The 23,255-nt window shown below is 41.5% G+C and overlaps 2 protein-coding genes across 3 annotated transcripts in view; both read left to right on the forward strand.

Annotated features, from left to right (window-relative positions):
• Positions 1–516: 516 nt before the first annotated feature.
• On the forward strand, positions 517–10,182 carry rpl35 (ribosomal protein L35). Its single transcript, XM_046290423.1, has 4 exons — positions 517–616; positions 1,569–1,705; positions 6,693–6,774; positions 9,981–10,182. The coding sequence occupies exons 1-4, from the start codon at positions 614–616 to the stop codon at positions 10,128–10,130; spliced, it is 372 nt and encodes a 123-aa protein (XP_046146379.1). The 5' UTR covers positions 517–613; the 3' UTR covers positions 10,131–10,182.
• Positions 10,183–10,314: 132 nt separating this feature from the next.
• The window catches only part of LOC123989418 (multiple epidermal growth factor-like domains protein 9), an 88,074-nt gene continuing 75,133 nt past the window's right edge, over positions 10,315–23,255 (forward strand). Inside the window, exons 1-3 of one of the 2 annotated variants that reach the window (XM_046290422.1) lie at positions 10,315–11,705; positions 11,838–11,960; positions 19,830–20,031. In XM_046290422.1, the coding sequence (XP_046146378.1) occupies positions 11,438–11,705; positions 11,838–11,960; positions 19,830–20,031 (593 nt within the window). In that variant the 5' untranslated portion in view covers positions 10,315–11,437. Of the gene's footprint in view, positions 11,961–19,829; positions 20,032–23,255 lie in introns of both variants that reach the window. The other variant, XM_046290421.1, reaches the window with a different exon arrangement.

A 23,255-nucleotide genomic window follows, 5' to 3' on the forward strand; every position in this document is an offset into this window, starting at 1 on the left:
ACTCGGGCATTCCAGGGATGTCACCTCATGTTCTCCACCACAGTTACAACACTTTGCTCCTTGTCGATTTGCAGGCCAATTTCATTAAACATGCTGAGAGTATGTTATGGAGTACCACAGTGTGTTATTTGACAGACAACCCTATGGTTAATTTTCTGTCTAAACATTTGTTGGTTATTATATAGCTATTTATGTGTGAGATATTTATTTAATGCTGTTTGAATGTTCACAGTGAATACAGCTTGAATGTTCACTCTGAATATTAACCAATTATAATAACAAATTTTAAAAATGTTATGCATTCAACATACTCTAAATTATTGCTAAATGTGTATCAAGTGGTAGCAATATTTCAATTATTTTGTTTTGATTCCCCCCCAAATTCATTAACTATTGCAATACTATTTACTGTACAACGAAACTGTCAAAAAAGATATCCATCACTTATCCTACTAAGTACATTTTTTACTGGGAGATTTTATTTTGAAACCGGAAATCTAAATGATACCAGTTCTTGTCAGGATTACGAAGATTCTGATTGGTCGATAATAACCCGGTAGATGTTCCTACCTGGCCCCTCAACTTCCTTTTTGGTGAGCGATCAGCGACGACGATGGTAAGCAATAATCGACAATAAATCAATCTAACACAATCCTCCATCATCCAGACAATTTGTATATAGTAACATTTATAAAATAGTTGGCACTCATCTCTGGGCTTCGCGTGATTAATTTTTGATTGAGTCTGCCTTCGTATTCGTTAATTAGAATGTCCTGCACGTTCAGAATCCAGTGGTACTTTTTTGGGGCTAACCCCTCAGATGGTCAGGTTTACATTAGCACTACGAGAGACAGACAAATTAATGACATCGACTGTCAACTAGGTAACTTATCTCACAGTGTAGTTAGTTGGCAATTTTAAGTATTTATTAGTCGCTAGGTAGACCATCTTGCAAATATGTTGTCTGGTGTGAAGTATTTTGAGGCATTGACATAATTAGGCACTTGTCAGATTTAAGTTTTATTTTGGTTATGTATGTTAGTGCTACAAATGTGAGTGCTGCATTTCAAGGTTCAGGGTTTGGGCATCTTGCCTGAACCATCCTCAATCGTGATTGAAGTAGCCTAGGACACGGTCGTCATTTATAGGAGGCCATGGCTGTGTGTTTTGGTTTTCCCTCTAGGGTGAACATTGTCATACACTTGACTCCGATAAATTACAATGTTATTGTAGTTATTTTATTTTTGTTCGTTCTTTTACCAGGTAAGTTGACTGAGAACACGTTCTCATTTACAGCAACGACCTGGAGAATAGTTACAGGGGGAGGGGAGGGGGATAATGGGCCAATGTAAACTGGGAATTATTAGGTGACCATGATGGTTTAAGGCCTGATTGGGAATTTAGCCAGAACACCGGGGTTAATACCCCTACTCTCACGATAAGTGCCATGGGATCTTTAATCCTGTTAGATCTGTATGATTAGGCAGATTGCAAAATATTCCATGTTAAAGAACTTGTGAAGAACTACCTTCCTAATTAATGATTTGTTTATCAATGTTTTTTTTCAGGCTAAAATCAAGGCCCGAGACTTGCGGGGCAAGAAGAAGGAGGAGCTCCTTAAACAGCTTGAAGACCTCAAGGTGGAACTATCTCAGCTCCGTGTTGCCAAGGTTACGGGTGGTGCTGCATCTAAACTGTCCAAGATGTGAGTATTGTTTAGAATCACTTGCTAACAGTTCATTTTACCTTTCCTCCCACAATGTTTTGCAGACAGGTCATATGCAGAAGTGTCTAGTGGCATCATTACAAGCAGACATTAGGCATTGAATGTGAACACAACTGCACCCTTTTGAGCATTTCCTCACCTTTGGACAACAATGTCAGGAGTTTAGATGGAATGCTCACAGATGTTAATTACTGTGTCCAATTCACCACGCTTGACTTCTATGGGTTCTCAATGCTTGACTTCTATGGGTTCTCAATGCACACATTTCTGAGAGGGTGCATGTAGGCTAGGTGAGATCACAACCGCGCACTTCACAGGATCATTATCCGCTCAACCCTCGAACCAGTTCCTGGCCCAAGGCCCTTAACCACTAGGCTACCTGCCACTCCTGGTAGAACCTGAACTCTCAAGTAATGAACTATCTTGTTGACCTGGTTCTGTGTTTCCTGATAGTGATCGAACTTGAGCTTAGAAGTGTTTAGCGACGCATCGTTCCTATAATGTCCAAATATGTCACATGCGTTTCCCAAAACTCTGCGTAGAGAATGTTCACTAAGTGGGTCTTTGAAGCATGTGTCGATACTGATAGGATCGAAATCTCAGATCAGCGTTCTCTATTAAAATTCTTACCTAACATAAGTAGTCGTACACACTACTGACAACGGATCAGCTCTTAGAGAGACTCACCTATGGCTACAAATATTGAGGTGTTTTATTCGGTTGGTCGCCTCTATTGCATTTAATCTTAATTCTCTCATCATTGTGCATGTTGTTACACAGGAAGTATATTGAGGCAAAATGACTAGGCCACAACAGCAAAATAGAACTAAATTGTATTTGATTGTTATTGAAATATGGAGGCATATGTAGCCTGTTGACCTTAAAATGAAGTAATCTCGGGAAGCTTGGCCCTGAAGGTTTTGAACTTTTGAAAAGTGAACTTTAAAATGTTTTATGACATGGGTGAAAGTTGATTGAATTTATTCCTGGTACGGGACCTCCTGTGTACACACGCTTAATCATAGAATTACATATACAGTGAACAGAAATATAAGCGCAATGTGTAAAGTATTGGTCCCATGTTTCATGAGCTGAAATAAAATATCCCAGAAATGTTCCATACACACACTGATATTATTTCTCAAATTTTGTGCAGAAATGTGTTTACATCCTTGTTAGTGAACATTTCTCCTTTGCCAAGATAATCCATCCACCTATGTGTGATAGGTGTGGCATATCAAGAATCTTGATTAAACAGCATGATCATTATACCTTGTGCTGGGGACAATAAAAGACTACTCTAGAATGTGCTGTTTTGTTACACAACACAATGCCACAGATGTCTCAAGTAGAGGTCGACCGATTATGCTTTTTCCAACGCCGATACCGATTATTGGAGGACCAAAAAAGCATATTAATTGGCTGATTTAGTTTCTTGTAATAATGACAATTACAACAAAACTGAATGAACACTTATTTTAACTTAATATAATACATCAATAAAATCAATTTAGCCTCAAGTAAATAATGAAACATGTTCAATTTGGATTAAATAATGCAAAAACAAAGTGTTGGAGAAGAAAGTAAGTGCTATGTAAGAAAGCTAACGTTTCAGTTCCTTGCTCAGAACATGAGAACATATGAAAGCTGGTGGTTCCTTTTTAACATGAGTCTTCAATATTCCCAGGTAAGAAGTTTTAGGTTGTAGTTATTATAGAAATTATAGGACTATTTCCCTCTACCATTTGTATTTCATTAACCTTTGACTATTGGATGTTCTTATAGGCACTTTAGTATTGCCAGTGTAACAGTATAGCTTCCGTCCCTCTCCCCCTGGGCTCGAACTAGCAACACAACGACAACAGCCACCATCGAAGCAGCGTTACCTATGCAGAGCAAGGGGACTACTAGAAGGCTCAGAGCGAGAGACGTTTGAAACGCTATTAGTGCGCGCTAACTAGCTAGGCATTTTACTTCGGTTACACCAGCCTCATCTCGGGAGTTGATAGGCTTGAAGTCATAAACAGCGCAGTGCTTGACGCACAACGAAGAGCTGCTGGCAAAACGCACGAAAGTGCTGTTTGAATGAATGTTTACGCGCCTGCTTCTGCCTACCACCGCTCAGTCAGAGGCTTGTATGCTCAATCAGATTATATGCAATGCAGGACACGCTAGATAATATCTAGTAATATCATCAACCATGTGTAGTTAACTAGTGATTATGACTGATTGTTTTTTTATAAGATAAGTTCATGCTAGCTAGCAACTTACCTTAGCGTAACAGACAGTCTCCTTGTGGAGTGCAACGAGAGAGAGGCAGGTCGTTATTGCGTTGGACTAGTTAACTGTAAGGTTGCAAGATTGGATGCCCCGAGCTGACAAGGTGAAAATCTGTCGTACTGCCCCTGAACAATGCAGTTAACCCACCGTTCCTAGGCTGTCATTGAAAATAAGAATGTGTTCTTAACTGACTTGCCTAGTTAAATAAAGGTATAAAAACAAAATTGAAGAAAAAACATTGGCAAATCGGCGCACAAAAATACTGATTTCCGATGGTTATGAAAACTTGGAATCGGCTCCAATTAATCGGCCATTCCGATTAATTGGTCGACCTCTAGTCTCAAGTTTTGAGGGAGTTTTCAAATGGCATGCTGACTGCAGGAATGTCCACCAAAGCTGTTGCCAGATAATTGAATGTTAATTTCTCTGCATAAGCCTTCTCCAATGTCATTTTAGAGAACTTGGCAGTACGTCTCACAACCGCAGGCCATCCACACCAGCCCAGGACCTCCACATCTGGCTTCTTCACCTGCAAGTTAATCTGAAACCAGCCACCTGGACACCTGATGAAACTGAAGTATTTCTGCACAAACTGTCAGAAACCGTATCAAGGAAGCTTACTTGCGTGTTCGTCAACCTCACCAAGGTGGCCTAATTGCAGTTCGGCGTCGTAACTAACTTCAGTGGACAAATGCTCACCTTCAATGGCCACTGGCATGCTGGAGAAGTGTGCTCTTCACAGATGCATCCCGGTTTCAACTGTACTGGGCAGATGGCAGACAGTGTTTATGGCATTGTGTGGGAGAGCAGTTTGCTGTTGTGAAGGAGATCCTGAGGCCCATTGTCGTGCCATTCATCCAACGCCATCACTTCATGTTTCCGCATGATCATGCACGGCCCCATGTTGCAAGGATCTGTACACAATTTCTGGAAGCTGAATAATTCCCAGTGTTTCCATGGCCTGCATACTCACCAGACATGTCACCCATTGAGCAGGTTTTGGGATGATCTGAATTGATGTGTATGACAGTGTGTTCCAGTTCCTGCCAATACAGCCATTGAAGAGGTGGACAACCTTCCACAGGCCACAATTAACAGCCTGATGAGCTCGCTGCGAAAGAGATATTGTCACGCTGCATGAGGCAAATGGTGGTCACACCAGATACTGACTTCTTTTCTGATCCACGGCCCTACTTTTTTAAGGTACTGTATTTGTGACCCAAAGATACATATTCCCACTCGTGTGAAACAAATTCAATATGCTCGTATTTATATATTTCAATTGACAGATTTCCTTATATAAACTGTAACTCAGTAAAATCTTTGAAATTGTTGCATTGAATATTTTTTATTATTAATTCAATAGGATTTCTGTGTGCCTAGTCTTAAAAGATTTGTAATTTTAAAGCTGCAATATGTAACTTTTTGGGTTACCTGACCAAATTGACATAATGTATTATAAATCTGTCAATCTCATTGAAAGCAAATCTAAGAAGCGGTAAATATGTTCTATCTGTGCTGATCTATTATTCACGTTCTTAGGGTTTGTTTTTGCGTCTTTTACTTTCGGTTTTGTACACCAGCTTCAAACAGCTGAAAATACAATGTTCTTGGTAAATATATTTCACAGTAGTTTAGCTGGTACAATGATTCTCTACGCTATACTTACTTGTTTTGTCACACAAACTGAAACTATAATTTTAGGAACCAGGAAATGGCAGTGTTTTCTGCAGTGCATCTTTAACTTTTAAAAGTTATGACCCTTTTATTGTGCCATAAACACAGGCAGTCATGATGTTTTCATCTGATTATCAAACAATCACGTGAAAGGGCTCCTTTACTAGGCTACCTGCCCACGTTCATACACTCAACATATTACCAGCCTCCAAACAGTGGTGAATGGAAACAGACATCTTATTCAAAACACCACAAAGTGTCATAACATTTAGCAATTGTCATTAGGTTAGCATTTATGCATCCACTGCTGTCTGTGCGCATCTATGTTCGCCATTCATCTCTGCCTTGGCAAAAATGTCTGTTCTGGTCGAACCACATCGCATTTTGGAATGTAGGCTATACCACCCGTTCAAGTTCATTCACACATTTTTCATGGTGTTATAGTCTACAGTTTTCTTGACATTTTGTTTTGTGATAGGCTCATGTTTTACTGGTACAGTGTACCGGACCGTAGCACCTTTCACCCCTGCTTATGAGGGGAAATCCTAACCGGATCATGGCCAGCTTGAATGTACTACACATTGTTTGACATTGATATATGGCAGAAAAGCAATTGTGCATTTCCCTACATCTTATTGGCACAATTTGAAAGATAAAATTAAAACGTTGTAAATAGCAATATGTCATTATTTGCCATGATCAGCATTGCAGATATTGAGATTCAAGACTTTTCTTTCACACCGCATATGGATGTGTTAGCTTCACGCTTTTACAGTATGGGAGCCACAGGAGAAGTCGATTATCGTGTTTTTACATTTACATTTAAGTAATTTAGCAGACGCTCTTATCCAGAGCGACTTAACGCTCTGTTGTGGAAATTGACCACCTATGCTGTTTACTTTTTGCATCTACGTCATATTGCGGAGTCTACCTTTTTAAGTTGTTTTAAACAATATGTTGAAAGTGCAATGTTTCATGTAATTTCACTTATTCCCACCTTTTATTTCAGCCGTGTCGTTCGGAAGTCCATTGCCAGAGTCCTGACAGTCGTCAACCAGACCCAGAAGGAGAACCTGAGGAAATTCTACAAGGTAGGCCTTTTATTTAAAACTTTGTTGCTGGCTTCATAGATTTAAGTTATAGTATAGAATCACAGTATCTATGCGTCATGATGGTACAGTATCCTGAGGTCACTAGCAATACTGAGCTCTAATTGTCTTCACGTATTTGGTGCATCAGCGTTAGATTATTTTGCTGAATCATGATGTGGAGTTGGAGCTTGAAAGTGGAGTTTTTGCTAGTTGAAATCCAGCCACATGTGCCCTAAATAGGGCTGTTTGCGGTGACCGTATTACCGCCACACCGGCGGTCACGAGTCATGAAGGCAGTCAAATTTCACATGACCTTTTAGTCATGGTAATAAGGCTTCTCCATGCTTTGATGCTGCTGATGGTCATTAGTAGCCTACCAAACATGCTAACTGCCTGGTACTCAGCGCTCTACTGTCCCTCTAATCAATCTGACATAAATGCAAATGTGATTGAAAATCTAATCAAACACTTCATGACAGCTCCTGTTGTGCAACATTTCTATAGGCTATAGGCCTAATATATTTATTTCCCAACTTTCCTAATATTAAACATATTTACAACAGGAGTATGGCCGATCTGGCTGGCATGAAAATTCCAAATTAAATCAAGAGTGACAATATTAGCCTATCACTTGTGAATTATATATCACTTGTGATTGGTGCCTAGCGTAAGAAACAATGACTTTTTTTGCTATTTTATTTTTTTTATTTTTTTTCTAATCACACCTCAGGCCTATATTACAACTAAAGTGGCCAAATAACTTCTTAAAATTAAGCACATCCGCTCTACAATGTGTGTAGAGCCTAACTGGCATACATAGCGGGTGAGTGTCAAATTTGGGGAAGATCATTTTCACCATTAAAATGCACCTTTATAATAAAAGCATTGCATGCATAATCGCATTTGCGGTCACTTTTGATAATGGTGTTTTTCCACTAATGGACCATTCGCGTTTATAGCCTACTACGATGTGTGCATTGCTGCTCTTATAATGTGAATAAATAAACTATTATGGTATCAACATTTTTAAGCTAAATGTTCCGATCTGTTGCGTCAGCCACATTGCATAAAACGTTTTTTTGATGCTAGTGGTTGTATTCATTTGGGATCTATCGCATCCCACAATTGTCCCAGACTATGTTTGGAATATTTATTTCTCGCACAAAATAGAATAGGTCAACTTTTGTACTATGGGGGATAGTAGATTTACATAGGCTAGTGCTTTTGGTGTTCATTAGGCCTTCCCATCTTGTTGGCTGTAAATTTGGACAGTTCTTCCAATATCTTCAATATGCACCTCGGAATTGCATAAGGACACGTGCAGTTGCGTCCCCGACAAGTCGGTCTTCACTTGTAGCCTTTGAGAAAGACCCGATCATGTGATGGAGAGCCATGTGAGTGCCAGGTGATGGGCACAACGCTGTACCCGGGGATAAGGGCTTCTACGCTGCACCTGGGGAGAAGGGCTTCTACGTCCACTGGTCGCAAAAGGCATGGATTTTTTCTTGGGGGGGGGTGCATTACGGCCACACAAAGGGGATGCCACCATGAAATTCTAAGCATTATGAAGTGCTTGTCAAATTGTGAATGAGAGACTGATGTAGTGTGTACAGCCTGCGCAAAAGAAAACAAAGCAGAGCTCATGCCTTTCAAGTGAGTTTTTTTCAAATCCTTACAATGGATTAAAAATCAAAAGATATCGTCCAACGTTTGTAGAACAACTAAAGTTAAATCAATAACACTAAATTACGCATATAGGAATACCTATTTCTTTGTTAACCGCTCAACACAGAATAGCCGCATGTGCGCTCTCTAACCGTTTGGAGAAAATATTATTTATATTTTATTCAGCTTTGTCTATTTGTGTTCTTGATACTATAAAATAATGCCACGGAATACGAAGCAAAAATAGTCTGCTAAATTAACTAGTGTAACCCACAGCCAATCGGCATAGCCAGATCAGGACCTAATATAAGGACAACAGAGTATGCTATTCTGTTCTTCTGAAATGGACTACATTTTATTCATACCATGCTTCTTTAGACCTGTCTAAAATAAAAATTGGATTTATTGTGAAAGTGTAGGCTATATTAAATGTATTTATTAGACTTTTTAAATGTCGATGTTCCAAAGGTCTACATCAGTGGCTTGAAGGCTGTGTGTTTGTTAGTTAACGGTCAATTACTGTGAGACCGACAGTTATTTTCTTGACAATCATTGGCTGACGCAATTTTGTGATCCCTAGCCCCAAGAAGTAAAGCTAGCGTTGGATTTTGTTATGGGTTCCAAGACTAGGGGGTCATTTGCGGAATGGCACATACTGCCTGCATCAGGCACTGCGTTGCTGAATCTCAAACCAGCCCCTCGCCCCTGACAACTCACTTAGAGGGTACTCCGTTGTCACATGTTGCTGACGAGACTTCAAGTGCCGAGGGGATCAAATAAACCCATCAACTTCGGGACATGCTTGTGACTTGAATGATGCCGTTTGTGTTCCATTTTTAAATAACAAAATATGGGTGAAATTCTAATTAACAAGTTCCCCCAGTCGTTTTAAATGTTATAAACTGCAGTTAGACATTTTAATTTGGGAGGTGTGTCAAGCATTCAGATGCAAACAGTTGTATGTGGCATATAATTATACACTCCTCTCCATTCTTTTTTAAATAGTTGTGCGTGTTGGGAAGATGTTCTGAAGCTGTTAGACTGGCTATTGGAGGGTCTTATTAGCCCCTACACCTTGAATAATGTTCACTCCCTCAGCTTTGGTACACTTGTGCATATGGTGGAAGAGCATGTGAATGTGCAAATGGAGGGCAGAGGGGAAGGGACTGTTTGAGATTTATTAGCGTTGAGCTAGTAGTTACCAGATTTGAAGAACTGGATATGATTTGGTGAACTGATTCCAAAATCAGCTGTTGTGGATTCTTGTGTTCTGACATATAGCTTAATATTTCTAGAAAATCTTGAGGAACAGTAGTTGAGCTTGCTTTCTGGAATGCCCCCATTCTGTATTTTTTTTCCCCCCACACATAGTCAAATGTATTTGTAATTACCTGAAATAAACCGCCTGTAAATAATTATTTCCGGCCTTACATTTTGGAACACATGTCATGGGTCAGTTGTACCTAAAAAAAGATACTTGAATCCCTGATATCATGGAAATTAGAATAGTGATTTGAATGGAATTTTTGTTTCTTTTGCAGGGTAAGAAGTACAAGCCCCTGGATCTGAGGCCCAGGAAGACCCGTGCCATTCGCAGGCGGCTGAACAAACATGAGGAGAGTCTGATGACCAAAAAGATGCAGAGGAAATCACGCTTGTACACTATTCGCAAGTTCGCTGTTAAGGCTTGAGTCTGTACCTTTTTTTGTATTGAAAATAAATTACCTTTCCCAGGAAAAAAGATAATGTTGTCTTGTAAGTGTTTGAATTAAATCTGTCAGTATCCCCAGGGAACAGCTTTTTAAAAAAAAAACAGTACTTGGGGTTTTTTAACAATTGGAAAAATGTACACTGTTTAAGATGATGTGACCAACAAAATAATAAGGGAAACAACATGGGGGAAATGATCAAATATAATGCTGTGACCTCATTCCCTCCCCTGTGAGATGTGCACTCTCCATTCTTAAGAAGTAGTCTTAAACTATGATGGATTGGTGTATAAAAGTTGACTATGATCTTACCCAGAAACATTTTGTCACTACTCCTAAGTTGGGCTTTGCATGGTCAATCAGGCTAAATGCCTGTCTTCCGTCTATGAGCCATACAGCATTTACTGTGATAAGGTCTCTGCAAAAGTCAAGGCATTTATACTTCTTGCCTTTGCATAGCAGAGCTGTTGTCAAGGATGTGAGTTTGTGTTTTATACTGGACCTCCCGCCTCCACCTACCTTCAACCAATCATGTCAATGCAGAGCTATATGGAGCCCTCCGCATTGTTACAGTATTTGGGCAGCGCACAACGATGCAGTACGGAGTTCAATTTTGCCTCTGCCAGCTTCTGGAGGCTCCGCAATTGCCTCACATCCTCCATACGGCGCCTTCGACCACACTTTCCAACCAAGCATAAATGGACTTTTAGGTGAAATATTTCCCATATAGAGTTTAGGTAGGAGTAGGTCCTGACCTTTTGGTTTCGCTGAGTCGTCACCAGATGGTGCTCTAGGTTCGCGTGTAATGGACACTTCCAAGTCAACTCTATGTCATGGAGTCAATCATGAATAGGCTTTTAATCTATTTTGGCAAACTACATTTATTTTTTACTAAATCAACCAAAACCAATCAACCCGCGTTATGTATTCATGTGAATTGATTAATTACCATGTTTTGCAGCAAAAAAAACTCAGTGTTCGCAGTCTCTCTAGGCCAGAGTAGACCACCCTGTGTTTAAAAAAATAAAAATTGGGGAAACGTCTAGCTAGGCATGTAATAAATTACAGAGACATCTAAAATGTACAACTCTTAACAGGGCTCTTTGCATTGGTTGGAGCGCTTGTCAATCATATTGCCCATTGTCTCGTTGGTGCAACGGATAGTAGAACTCGAGCTGGTTGTAAGCGCGAGAAAGCAGTTGTGGCAGCAGAACCAGTGATGGGTGCACTGATCTCAAGTGCTGTTTAGTTGGAATTGTTCAAACTTTTACGTGGGGAGTTAAAATAACATGAAGTGTGAACTTGGAACTATGTTAAGGTCAACGATGTTGGAATTACTTTTGTTTTCATTGACAGCTGGGTTATATCGTGCTGCACCGCGCGCCTCCAACAACAATGAACTGTCTGTATCAAAGCAACCTGCCATGTCCGAAATCACACTCGGGCAGCTCGGCACTACCATGCCAAATTATTTACCCGAGGACAATGTGAGGTTGTCCACAATTTCAGCGCTCTCCCCAGTTTCTACCGCTACCACATCGGAAAACTGGATTACAGGTAAAACCACTAAATCTTCCCAAATAAACAAGTTGACCCGAACAGCAAAGAACACCATAAGTGAGTCCATATTGGAGTCCTCAGTAAGAAACAATGATGGTACAGCTGACATGACGCCGATCATTTACACAGGAATATTTCGAACTACAACACCAACTGCTTCGACAATTTCTCCATCGAGGACTCCCGAAACAAAGACACATTCTTCGTCCACCTCTCAGCCTTTACCTGTCCCCACCACTGACACGCAACAAAGTAAGTCTCTGCTCTACCCATTTTTGGAAATTGAAATGCAGTAGGATGTTGACCTTTCATTTTGAAACAAGATTATTTTCATGTCCAAACACCGCGTAGCATTAAATAAAAAATGTATTTGAAAATGAAACAAGGCAGAGCACTGCCATTTGTCTCAAGACACATGACCCTTTTGCAGGCGATGGGAAATGTAACTTGTGTTAAGTGCCTAATTGTCCCTTTATCCACTCTAGCCTACTTTGTTTTGTTTATGCATAACGTTACATGTGTATAGCTGTAATGCATTATAGGTGATGTCTGTACCATGTTTCAACTCAATTTGAGTGGTCCTCAATGCTTAATTTTTTTATCTGTATTTTGTATCATTGTGGAGTGACAAATATAATTTTCTAACTCTACATCCAGTTTGTTCATTGTTTCAACTAGCCCAGTGTGACTACTGATTGACGTCCACTGTAATAGGGTCATTCATTGTAGCATCAACCAATGTGTGTGTGTGTGTGTGTGTGTGTGTGTGTGTGTGTGTATAAAATAAAAATATATATATATATATATATGACACCATCAACAGATATTTTGCATTAATTGTGTGGTAGACAGTTTTCCTGTTTCATGGAAACTCATTGAATGCCCATCAGGTCAGGGTTTTGTCCCAGCCCTAACACATTCCACGAATCATCTGCACACACACTAGGCAGGGTAGCCTAGTGGTTAGAGCGTTGGACTAGTAACTGGAAGGTTGCAAGTTCAAAACCCCTGAGCTGACAAGGTACAAATCTGTCGTTCTGCCCCTGAACAGGCAGTTAACCCACTGTTCCTAGGCCGTCATTGAAAATAAGAATTTGTTCTTAACTGACTTGCCTAGTTAAATAAAGGTAAAATAAATAAAATCAGGGTCTTGAGTTACAGGTTTTGTCTTGTTACCAAACTATAGTTCTAGAAAATTAGATCATGGCTTTAGAAGCATCTGATAGACCAATTGACATCATTTGAGTCAATTGGAGGTGTACCTGTGGATGTATTTCAAGGCCTACCTTCAAACTCAGTTCCTCTTTGCTTGATATTAATGGGGAAATCAGCTAAGACCTCAGAAAAAAATTGTAGACCTCCACAAGTCTGGTTCATCCTTGGGAGCAATTTCTAAACACCTGAAGGTACCACGTTCATCTGTACAAACAGTAGTAGGCAAGTACAAACACCATGGGACCACGCAGCCATCATACCGCTCAGGAAGGAGACGCTTTCTGTCTCCTAGAGATGAATGTACTTTGGTGCGAAAAGTGCAAATCAATCCCAGAACAACAGCAAGGGACCTTGTGAAGATGCTGGAGGAAACAGGTACAAAAGTAATTATATCCACAGTAAAACAAGTCCTATATCGACATAACCTGAAAGGCCACTCAGCAAGGAATAAGCCACTGCTCCAAAACCGCCATTAAAAAGCCAGACTATGGTTTGCAACTGCACATGGTGACAAAGATCGTACTTTTTGGAGAAATGTCCTCTGGTCTGATGAAACAAAACTAGAAATGTTTGGCCATAATGACCATCGTTATGTTTGGAGGAAAAATTAGCATGCTTGCAAGCCCGAAGAACACCATCCCAACCGTGAAGCACAGAGGTGGTAGCATCATGTTGTGGGTGTGGTATTGTCAAGGTATTGGAGTGGCCATCACAAACCCTGACCTCAATCCTATAGAACATTTGTGGGCAGAACTGAAAAACGTGTGCGAGCAAGGAGGCCGACAAACCTGACTCGGTTACACCAGCTCTGTCAGGAGGAATGGCCCAAAATTCACCCAACTTATTGTGGGAAGCTTGTGGAAGGCTACCCAAAATGTTTGATCCAAGTTAAACAATTTAAAGGCAATGCTACCAAATACTAATTGAGTGCATGTAAACTTCTGACCCACTGGGAATGTGATGAAAGAAATAATAGCTGAAATAAATCACTCTACTATTATTCTGACATTTCACATTCTTCAAATAAAGTGGCGATCCTAACTGACCTAAGACAGGGAATTTTTACAAGGAATAAACGTCAGGAATAGTGAAAAACTGAGTTTAAATGTATTTTGGCTAAGGTGTGTGTAAACTTCCGACTTCAACTGTATATGTATCCTGTCTGGAGTGTTTTGGCCTAAAGATGTGTCATGTTTTTGGCTACCTTTGTTTTTGTGTAATTTTGTGTTAATAAAGTAACATTGGGAGGAAGTCATCGATGATTGAAAATGGATATCATTGCAGGTCTGTGGGAGTGACATGAACATTAACTAATATGCCTGTGATCTTCATATGTGGAGTGAGATTGCAAGTCACAGCGTGGGTGACATTGCACGTGCCCTGCTTCACATTCAGAGATCCCTATCCTTTCTTCCCATGCTTCAGCACAGCTCAGGGCAGCTGAAAGGGGCCGGTTTCTCTGCACCTGGTTGGATGGCATCCCCAATGCTCCCCATAGACCCTGCCAAGCCCTGATGGAACATTGTGGGTTGGCACTGATTTATTTTGTGCTAATGGGTTTGTGATGGCAAGGATTGCAGACTACTAGATCCAGGAGACGTTTGTCACAGTGCTGTCTGTCAGCCCATGTTGCCCCTCTGTGGTATCCCCCTAGTTCAGAAATATTGAATCAGTTTTGTCTGATTGTGTGGTCTTTTAACTCGTCTCACTGTCAAATTCTGCTTATTATTTTGTAATACATTTTTCCATCTTGACAGTTTTTTCTTTTTCAAATGTCTACTGATAGAACAGAGATGCCTTGAGATGGTGAGGTTAGAAGCAGTGTAAGTTCTTCTAGTTCTAGGCACACTATTTGATGATTGCATTAAATAATCGTGGAAGCTCATATTAGAGTAACTCTCATGACAAGTTTTACTGTGCTTTATTGGTTGCGTGAGGAGTGGATTTCATTTGGCGAAAAAGAGTACTCCCACAAACACAGTATTACCTTCTCATGTTGTTTATTGTGTCTATGTTTCATTTAAGATATGGTTGGAGTTGCTTTTGTGTTACAGTAGATGGACTACCACTGCAGCTACGGGTGGATTTATTTTCCCTGGTTTTTGATTTGTTCCCTTTCCCATGCACAGGGACCCAATAGGCAGTAACTAGAGGGCTACTGTAATGGGGCTGTATTTGATCGATAGCCAAGCCTTCAGGGCGTCCTGTCCAGATGAAAAGCATCTGACCGTGTCGCTGTTATCACACCACAGATATGCCACATTCAGTTGTACGGGGTAGATAGAGGCTACAGAGAGGCAGTGTCAATGGTCACCATAACAACAAAAACAAGAATCCCAAACAGTTTCCAATTGGCTCATTCACCCCCCCCCCCCTTATTCCCCAGGTTGTTGCTTTAAATGAGAATGTGTTCCCAGTCAACCTGGTAAAATAAAAGTTAAATAAATGCGGTGCCATTGCTGAATCTGCCGTGATGTCGCACAGATGCAGTAAGATGAAGTTTCCCCTCGCTCTACCTCGACGTTGGGAAGCCATTCGATGTGCCTTACTTGAAAAGGCTCCATGGTAGTCGCTGACCCTGACCACCCATTACACTAGCATTGGTTGCTTGGTCAAACTTCCCTCGACCTGCAGCCAGGCTGTAGAGTAGACCCTTGGACAGCCCTCTTCCCATAAACACACTGAACTGCTGAGAGAAACCAATTTGTCTACTGTACCTGTCTTCTTGTCCACCATTATGTTTATCTGGCCTTTTCAGTTTATGAACGCTGTATATTGTGTTTGACATTGTGTTCGGTTTGTTTAAGCTATTACTGTGAGAAGAATGATCTCCTTTAGGATATTAATCTACTGTATTTTACTCTTAAACAAGCAGTGTGGTGACAAACGGAAAGCGTGTCTTCTTAGTGTCAGAGATTGTGCTGAACCAGAGGATTTGTTCTCTCGGAGAAGAATGCTATCCAATTTTGTGACGCTGTGACTCCGTGGGAATATGTAATGGTTCTACCGGCTGTAAAATGAGCTTAGAGCGGCCAGTTGGCCAGGGATGACCTCAGCAGAGGTCTGCGTGTAAGACAGCAGCGTTGCTCTCAAGCATCTCCTGGCAGCCCCTCTGGCAGGTCCCCCTTAATGAGCTTCGCAGGTCAGGAGAAAGTGTAGTGCGCCGTTCAAGCTCCCCAGCTGGAAAGTTGGTGGACACAGCAGCAGTGTCTTGTACAGCACAAGACTGTTTTGCTTCTCAGATACATTTTTTTCTGTGTGGGGCTGTGGGTGTCTGCAGTATACAGTCTCCCTTGTTCTCCCTGATATGTCTGTGTTGAGTGCCTGTGGGCTTTGTGTATCTTCATGTCTACTGTGAAAAGTGATAACAGTAGTTCCATTCTTGCATAATGTCAACGATTTAATCATATCCTCAACATATTTTTGACTTGCGAGCTTATGAGTTCAAGAGCTCGAGATGCAAGACAAATTCCCGAATACAGTAAGAACAATAAAGTGACCTAAACCACACTGAGCTGGATTGGAGATTCTCTGCTCTGTCTGTAAGGGTCACGTGAGATGTAAGCTGTGAGGGGGGGGATCATGAAAGTGTCGGGCAATGCAAGGTGACAGTGGCACAGCAAACTCCGGGGGTCAGCGGCTCTGCTGCCAAGAGCGGGGACATGTCTCACACTCTCTGACTGCTGGTTGCGTAACTCCTGTCAAATTCTATTGGAATGTAGAACCACTGGTCAAAGAGTACTTTGCACCACAAAGCCAATGTTTCTTTTGATCAGGGGGCACAAGGGAACACTTTGAGAGGAACCAGGCTTTGGAGTGTGGGAGGTACAGTTAGTTCTGACCTCTTTCTCCTTTGTCCTATTCATGCAGTCACTCTCTTACGTAACACTGGGAAGCCACTAGGCCTCGTCATGAACGTTCCCAGGCCACCACCTGAACTGCCAGCCGACTGCTTCAGGGACTGCTGTGCTGTCCCTGGATGTACTAATGTATATACCATGCTCTATCTAAAGAACACTGCTGAATGGGGAACTTGATATGTTTCATGTAAAAATGGGTGGTAATGTCCACATCCTCCAATGCCAGAGCCTCAAGCACATTGGACATTGTACTCCTACTTTCACCCTAACCAGACCTTGTTATGACAAGCATATCTGAATTAGGCCCACAGAATTATACCTACGGAGGAGCAGCTTCTATGGAGGAACTGTGAATGTCTTTGAACTTCAGTGTTGGCTTAGCTAACGTTGGACCAGAGCTAGCTACTGTTGGACCAGAGCTAGCTAACATTGGACCAGAGCTAGCTAACGTTGGACCAGAGCTAGCTAACGTTGGACCAGAGCTAGCTAATGTTGGACCAGAGCTAGCTAACGTGTTAACTATGGTATCCTTAACTAGCATTGAAAAAGTGAATCTATTCTAATTAAAAATCTCTCCCTAATTTCTTAATCATGTTTGTAACGTCAGTAGCTACATCAGACTATGCTTGGGAAGGAAGGGCAGACACTGCAATATGTTGCTGGATAACAAATGAGGGCTTTGCATAGGCGCTTTGTGGGATTGGAAAAAAAGGCCTGGAATGTAAAAGAACGTTATTAACTGGTTCCTTTACTTTTAAAATAACTTATGTTCCGGAACAGTATAGATCACTTCTGTTCTGCTTCTGTTCCTCAATTTTTATTTTACGGTTTTCAGTTATGTTCCCTGAAATAGTTCATACCCCTGTTTGGATGTCTTTATAAGTCCCACCCGGTTGTGGCTGTTTGGAGAGTGAAAGAGCCTTGTGTTCAACATTATATAATGATAATCACACTCTGCTACAAAGAGCAGGATACCTCTTTCGCATTTTGTATAGAACTCCAAACCCATCCTTTATCATTGTCCTCCTGATAAAGCCATGCCGTTGACAGGGGGAGAAAGTGCTTATGTACAGTCAGTCAAGGGTCCTGTATCTACCACCATTGGGACGATTGAGCAGTCCGAGGCAATGAGGGGAAAAGGTGCACACTGGTAGATTTTCACATTGTGTAATCTTCTCTGTGGCAACAAGGTCACCTCTGATAGAGGCTCCTGTTTCCCCAGCCGAACGGTGCTGTTAGCTGGTGCTAGATATCTGCCTGATGCATCTCTATTTTTCTCACTGCGTCGCCGGGCCATGTTCGCTGCTGACTGACGTAATTGTATAACAATTGCAGAATAACTGCCATCCCAGTCACTGCAGTCCATGATGTTCTTTGTTTGTGTCTTCCTATTCATTCAGTTGATTATGTAATAATGAGTGCAGCTAACCATTCATCATGCGGCAGGGTAGCCTAGTGGTTAGGGTGTTGGACTAATAACCGAAAGGTTGCAAGTTCAAATCCCCAAGCTGACAATGTACAAATCTGTCGTTCTGCCCCTGAACAGGCAGTTAACCCACTTTTCCTTAACTGATTTGCCTAGTTAAATAAAGGAAACATTTTAAAAATCATGTCGCCAGAGAGGGAGAGGAAAAAGATGACTGTTTTTGATGTGCAGAGAGCAGCAAGTTGTCGTCCATAAACTACTTTCAATGTGTTCCATTTAAGAACTCAGTTTTCATAGAAAATCAGAATTTGATCCAATTTAAAAGGGGTTGGTACTTTTGTAAGCCTGTTGGTGTGATGACAGTGGGTTCAAGTAACGTGTCACCGATATGTCCACTTGTGATGTCTAAATATGATGCCTGTGGTCATTTTCAGTTAGCAGTCTTTTTAATGGATTTATCCACATGCCATGGTCACTCCACTCATTCCACCTGGATTTAATCTGGACCACTTCATACACAATTTTCAAGCTGAATCACTCACTCACTATATTACATTCATAATGATAGTGGAACGACACACTTACAGACAACGGTAGCACTCTGTGCTCACAAAGACACCCGAGGATGAAAGAGTTGAATAGAGATTGCAGCAAACTCAACGTTTTACCCATGTACCTTGTAACACAATGGGTAATAGACCTATAGTCCCCTCACAGAGCGAGTGAGTGTCTCCCAGGACACACAACTGTTCTCCCAGTGTATTTTTCTTCCCTCACTGAGCAGTTATTATCTCCTTTCCCTTTACTGCAGTGTTAAATATATATACTAGGGTTATCCTCTCACCAAAGTACCTTCTTCCAGGACATCGTTTGTTTGTGTTCTCTGAAGTTGCTATTTTCCCCACTGAGTCTAAAGAAAGGCAAAGCCACTGGAATCTTCCAGGCTTCCATGACATTTTGTTTTATACAGAAAGTAATTGGGTAGAGTGAGGTGGAGAATAAGTCTCAAAGCTCGCTACCAAATTTCCTCTGATCTTCTCTGTCCAGGCATCTGCAAGTCAGTCTTGTTAAGCATCACGCGGATCCCATGGCTAATGAAATATGCTCTTGTCTTCTGCGGAGCGAGTGAAAAATGATATCTGCTCGACACAACCCAGCACATCAAGGTCATCCGGCTCTAGTGCAGAGATAATGATCAACCAGGCTCTTCTGAGGGAGATCTTTGTAATACAGGCCTTTTTAAATATTTAAACAGGCTGTTAATGAGATGAACCTCAATTTGATATGTATCTTGGCTTCTCAATTAGGATTCTTCATAAGATATACTGGGAATTAGCTGATTAGGATATTGAACGTTTGCATAGTTTCTTTGTAAAGTATGTGACACAGAACATGTAGCCTACATGTAATGTGACAATTTTTACAAATGATCCCTGCTGGGATTGAACCCACGACCTTGGTGTTGTTGGCGCCACGCTTAAACTGAGCCACTTCAGCAGTGTCTTAAAGCTGTTGGTCGGGTTGAGGGCAAAATATAAATGTTGCACAAAAACTAGAGCACCTTTATGTGATAGCAATAATAACCTCATCTGAATAACCCACTACCTGTTCTGTCCTCAGCTGAGTTCCTGTGTAACTGTAGCAGCGAGGGATCTCTGGATCTAGACCGCTGCGACCGCAGCACAGGGCAGTGTGTCTGCCTGTTGGGCTACATGGGACTGCGGTGTGCTGACTGCCAGGAGGCCCACTTCAACAACGGCACCACCGGCTGCATCCCCTGTAGCTGCGACTCCTACGGTGCTCTTGGACCCCTCTGCGACAGGTGAGACTTTTCATTAATGTGTGCGTTATCAGTGTTTACCAGGTATTCCAGACAAAAGGCAAAATGTATTCCATAGCAGTGTCTTCATGGTTTACAAATGATTGCCAATGTAGTGGAGGTATCTATGGGTAAGACGTTAGGTTAGCGTGTGAAAGTTCCCCGGTTGGACCAGACCAGCAGTCTGGTCTCATGGGACAACACTTTAGATGTTTTTACAGGTATGATAACTAAAAGGTGCGTCATCTAACATCACATTGTCTGCAGTACTATTGTCTTTCGTGTGCTCCTGCTCTACCTGTTAGACTGGTGACTCACTCACCTGAACCCAGGGTTGTGTGCTTTAGGGCACACATCTGAAAACGTTTTTGCATCGGAAACCAGATTTGAGTGTTTATTGGACGTATCCAGGTAGTCTCTCCCTGTTTCAGTCTGTTTTCTTTAATTTGGTGCTTTATGAACTCCAAGGAAGAGGTACCAACCCCAAGACATTCCCTGGTAAAATAGAGGTTAAATAAGCGCAATGATGTCACTGCAAAGTCACGAGGCAGGGAGTTCCTTCTCTGTCTCTTCACTTGTGTGAGAAAATACTCCCTCGAGAATGTCCAAAGTTGTTGTGCCTTAGAGGGCAGTAATTGTGTGTCCCCGGGGCTATTGACCTCTGCTTGGTTTCAACTGTAATTTTTCACCTGAAAGGCAGAAGACGCTGTGTAATTTTCATAACAACTCTAATTTATCTGTAAGTCTGACACAATGGTTGGTATTTTGGGAGTTTCAGTTTTACTTCCCTGGCTCCTATAGAAAGTTTTGTTTAAAGTCTATGCTTGTAGGGGTTGTTGTTTATCCGATTGGTATTGACACGGGGGAAACTGTGTACAGCGTAACTACTGAGGACTCTGAAGCTGTAATTAGAGTGTAACACACCCCACCATTCTAGTGGGGCTGTGAAGAGAAGATCAGCAGTCCGGATGAATGAATGGTGTTCCAGTTCCATTCTCTGCTTATATTGTGCGGTAGCCAGAGATTCTAACATTAATTTAATCACATCCCTTTAGTATTATCCCTGGGATCACTATTACAATCATAACCAATTCCACCAAGTTTCCTGAGTCTTTATTCCCTCCTACAAATGTCTTTTTGTGGTGTGTGTGTGTCGTGTTGGGATGACATACCATTCCTACATACAGTACATGCTTAAGTGTGTATTTCGGAGGGAGAGCATGCAATGGATGTGTGCATTCTATACATTGATACTATAGCATAATATCAGATGGTGTTCAAGCCCATGACCATAGACTCTTTCAATGTTTTTGTTTATCTCTTTAGAGTAGCTGTTTCATACGTCTTCAGTTCTTGTCCCTTACTACCCCCATTGCTGATGGACCGTGTATGATGCATTGTCATGTGACACTTCTCTCCCAGGTTAATGTAGCATGAAATGAAGACCTGGGTAATGTAGACATGAAAGACTTAATCAATAAGGTGCGAGGAGATGTGGTATATGGCCAATATAACACGTCTAAGGGCTGTGCCTAAGAACAGCCTTTAGACGTGGTATATTGGCCATATACCACAAACCCCAGAGGTGCCTTATTGCTATTATAAACTGGTTCGTAACGTAATTTAGAGCCGTAAAAATAAATGTTTTGTCATATCCGTGGTATACGGTCTGATATACTACGGGTGTCGGCCAATCACAGTTCAGGGCTCGAACCACCCAGTTTATAATAAAGCTTGAATCCCTGGTCCATGACTTACTGACAGGCATCTTTACGGATCTATCAGTAAAATAGTGCAATATTGAGTTTGTTTGGAAAGAGTGGCCATCAGCGGCAGACATCAATCCCCCTGCTGTGCTTTCAGTGACCTTCTCCCGCTGTTATATTTATAAATGCCAGTGCATCTGTCAGCGTTTTTGCGCTGCCTATTTTGTCTCTGGATTGTGGACAGATTGTGAGTTCATCTCCTGAGGATGTTCTAGGATTCCTGCCCAAATGCAAACGCAGGATCAAAAAATCCCTCAGTGCAGGTGAAACACACACACACACAAACAGTAGCATATCCTTTTCCCTGCCCAAGCAATCTCAGGTTCTATCTCAAGGCCCGTGAATAAAGGTTGTCATGTTCGGAAGATACTACTGTAGTCATGATTGGAAAACTCAATGATGGCAGGAAAGTTCAGGATTCAGTCATTCCCTGCCAAGAAAACAGCTAGTCCCTGTGTAGCAACAGCAACTCAGAAGTAAACTGTTTTCATAACCTTGCTGTTGTGCCAAAGTGAAAAGAAAAATGCTCAGCTTTCCTCAGCGGTGGACAAAGTTGGGAAACTGTTGAAATTGGTACTCTCCTACATTCCTGGCTGACCCGCCTGCACGGTAAAGGAATGTCGATGAGACCAGAGAGTGGCTGAGCTCCACAGAACCTCACTATACCACAGAACATTACTATACCACAGAACATTACTATACCACAGAACCTCACTAAACCACAGAACATTACTATACCACAGAACCTCACTAAACCACAGAACATTACTATACCACAGAACCTCACTATACCACAGAACATTACTATACCACAGAACCTCACTATACCACAGAACATTACTATACCACAGAACCTCACTAAACCACAGAACATTACTATACCACAGAACCTCACTAAACCACAGAACATTACTATACCACAGAACCTCACTATACCACAGAACATTACTATACCACAGAACCTCACTATACCACAGAACATTACTATACCACAGAACCTCACTATACCACAGAACATTACTATACCACAGAACCTCACTATACCACAGAACATTACTATACCACAGAACCTCACTATACCACAGAACATTACTATACCACAGAACATTACTATACCACAGAACATTACTATATTACTATACCACAGAACATTACTATACCACAGAACATTACTATACCACAGAACATTACTATACCACAGAACCTCACTATACCACAGAACCTCACCATACCACAGAACCTCACCATACCACAGAACCTCACTATACCACATAACCTCACTATACCACAGAACCTCACTATACCACAGAGACCTCACTATACCACAGAGACCTCACTATACCACAGAGACCTCACTATACCACAGAGACCTCACTATACCACAGAGACCTCACTATACCACAGAGACTTCACTATACCACAGAGACCTCACTATACCACAGAGACCTCACTATACCACAG

Source organism: Oncorhynchus gorbuscha, linkage group LG11 (assembly GCF_021184085.1).
Source record: "Oncorhynchus gorbuscha isolate QuinsamMale2020 ecotype Even-year linkage group LG11, OgorEven_v1.0, whole genome shotgun sequence".
Taxonomy (NCBI): domain Eukaryota; kingdom Metazoa; phylum Chordata; class Actinopteri; order Salmoniformes; family Salmonidae; genus Oncorhynchus; species Oncorhynchus gorbuscha.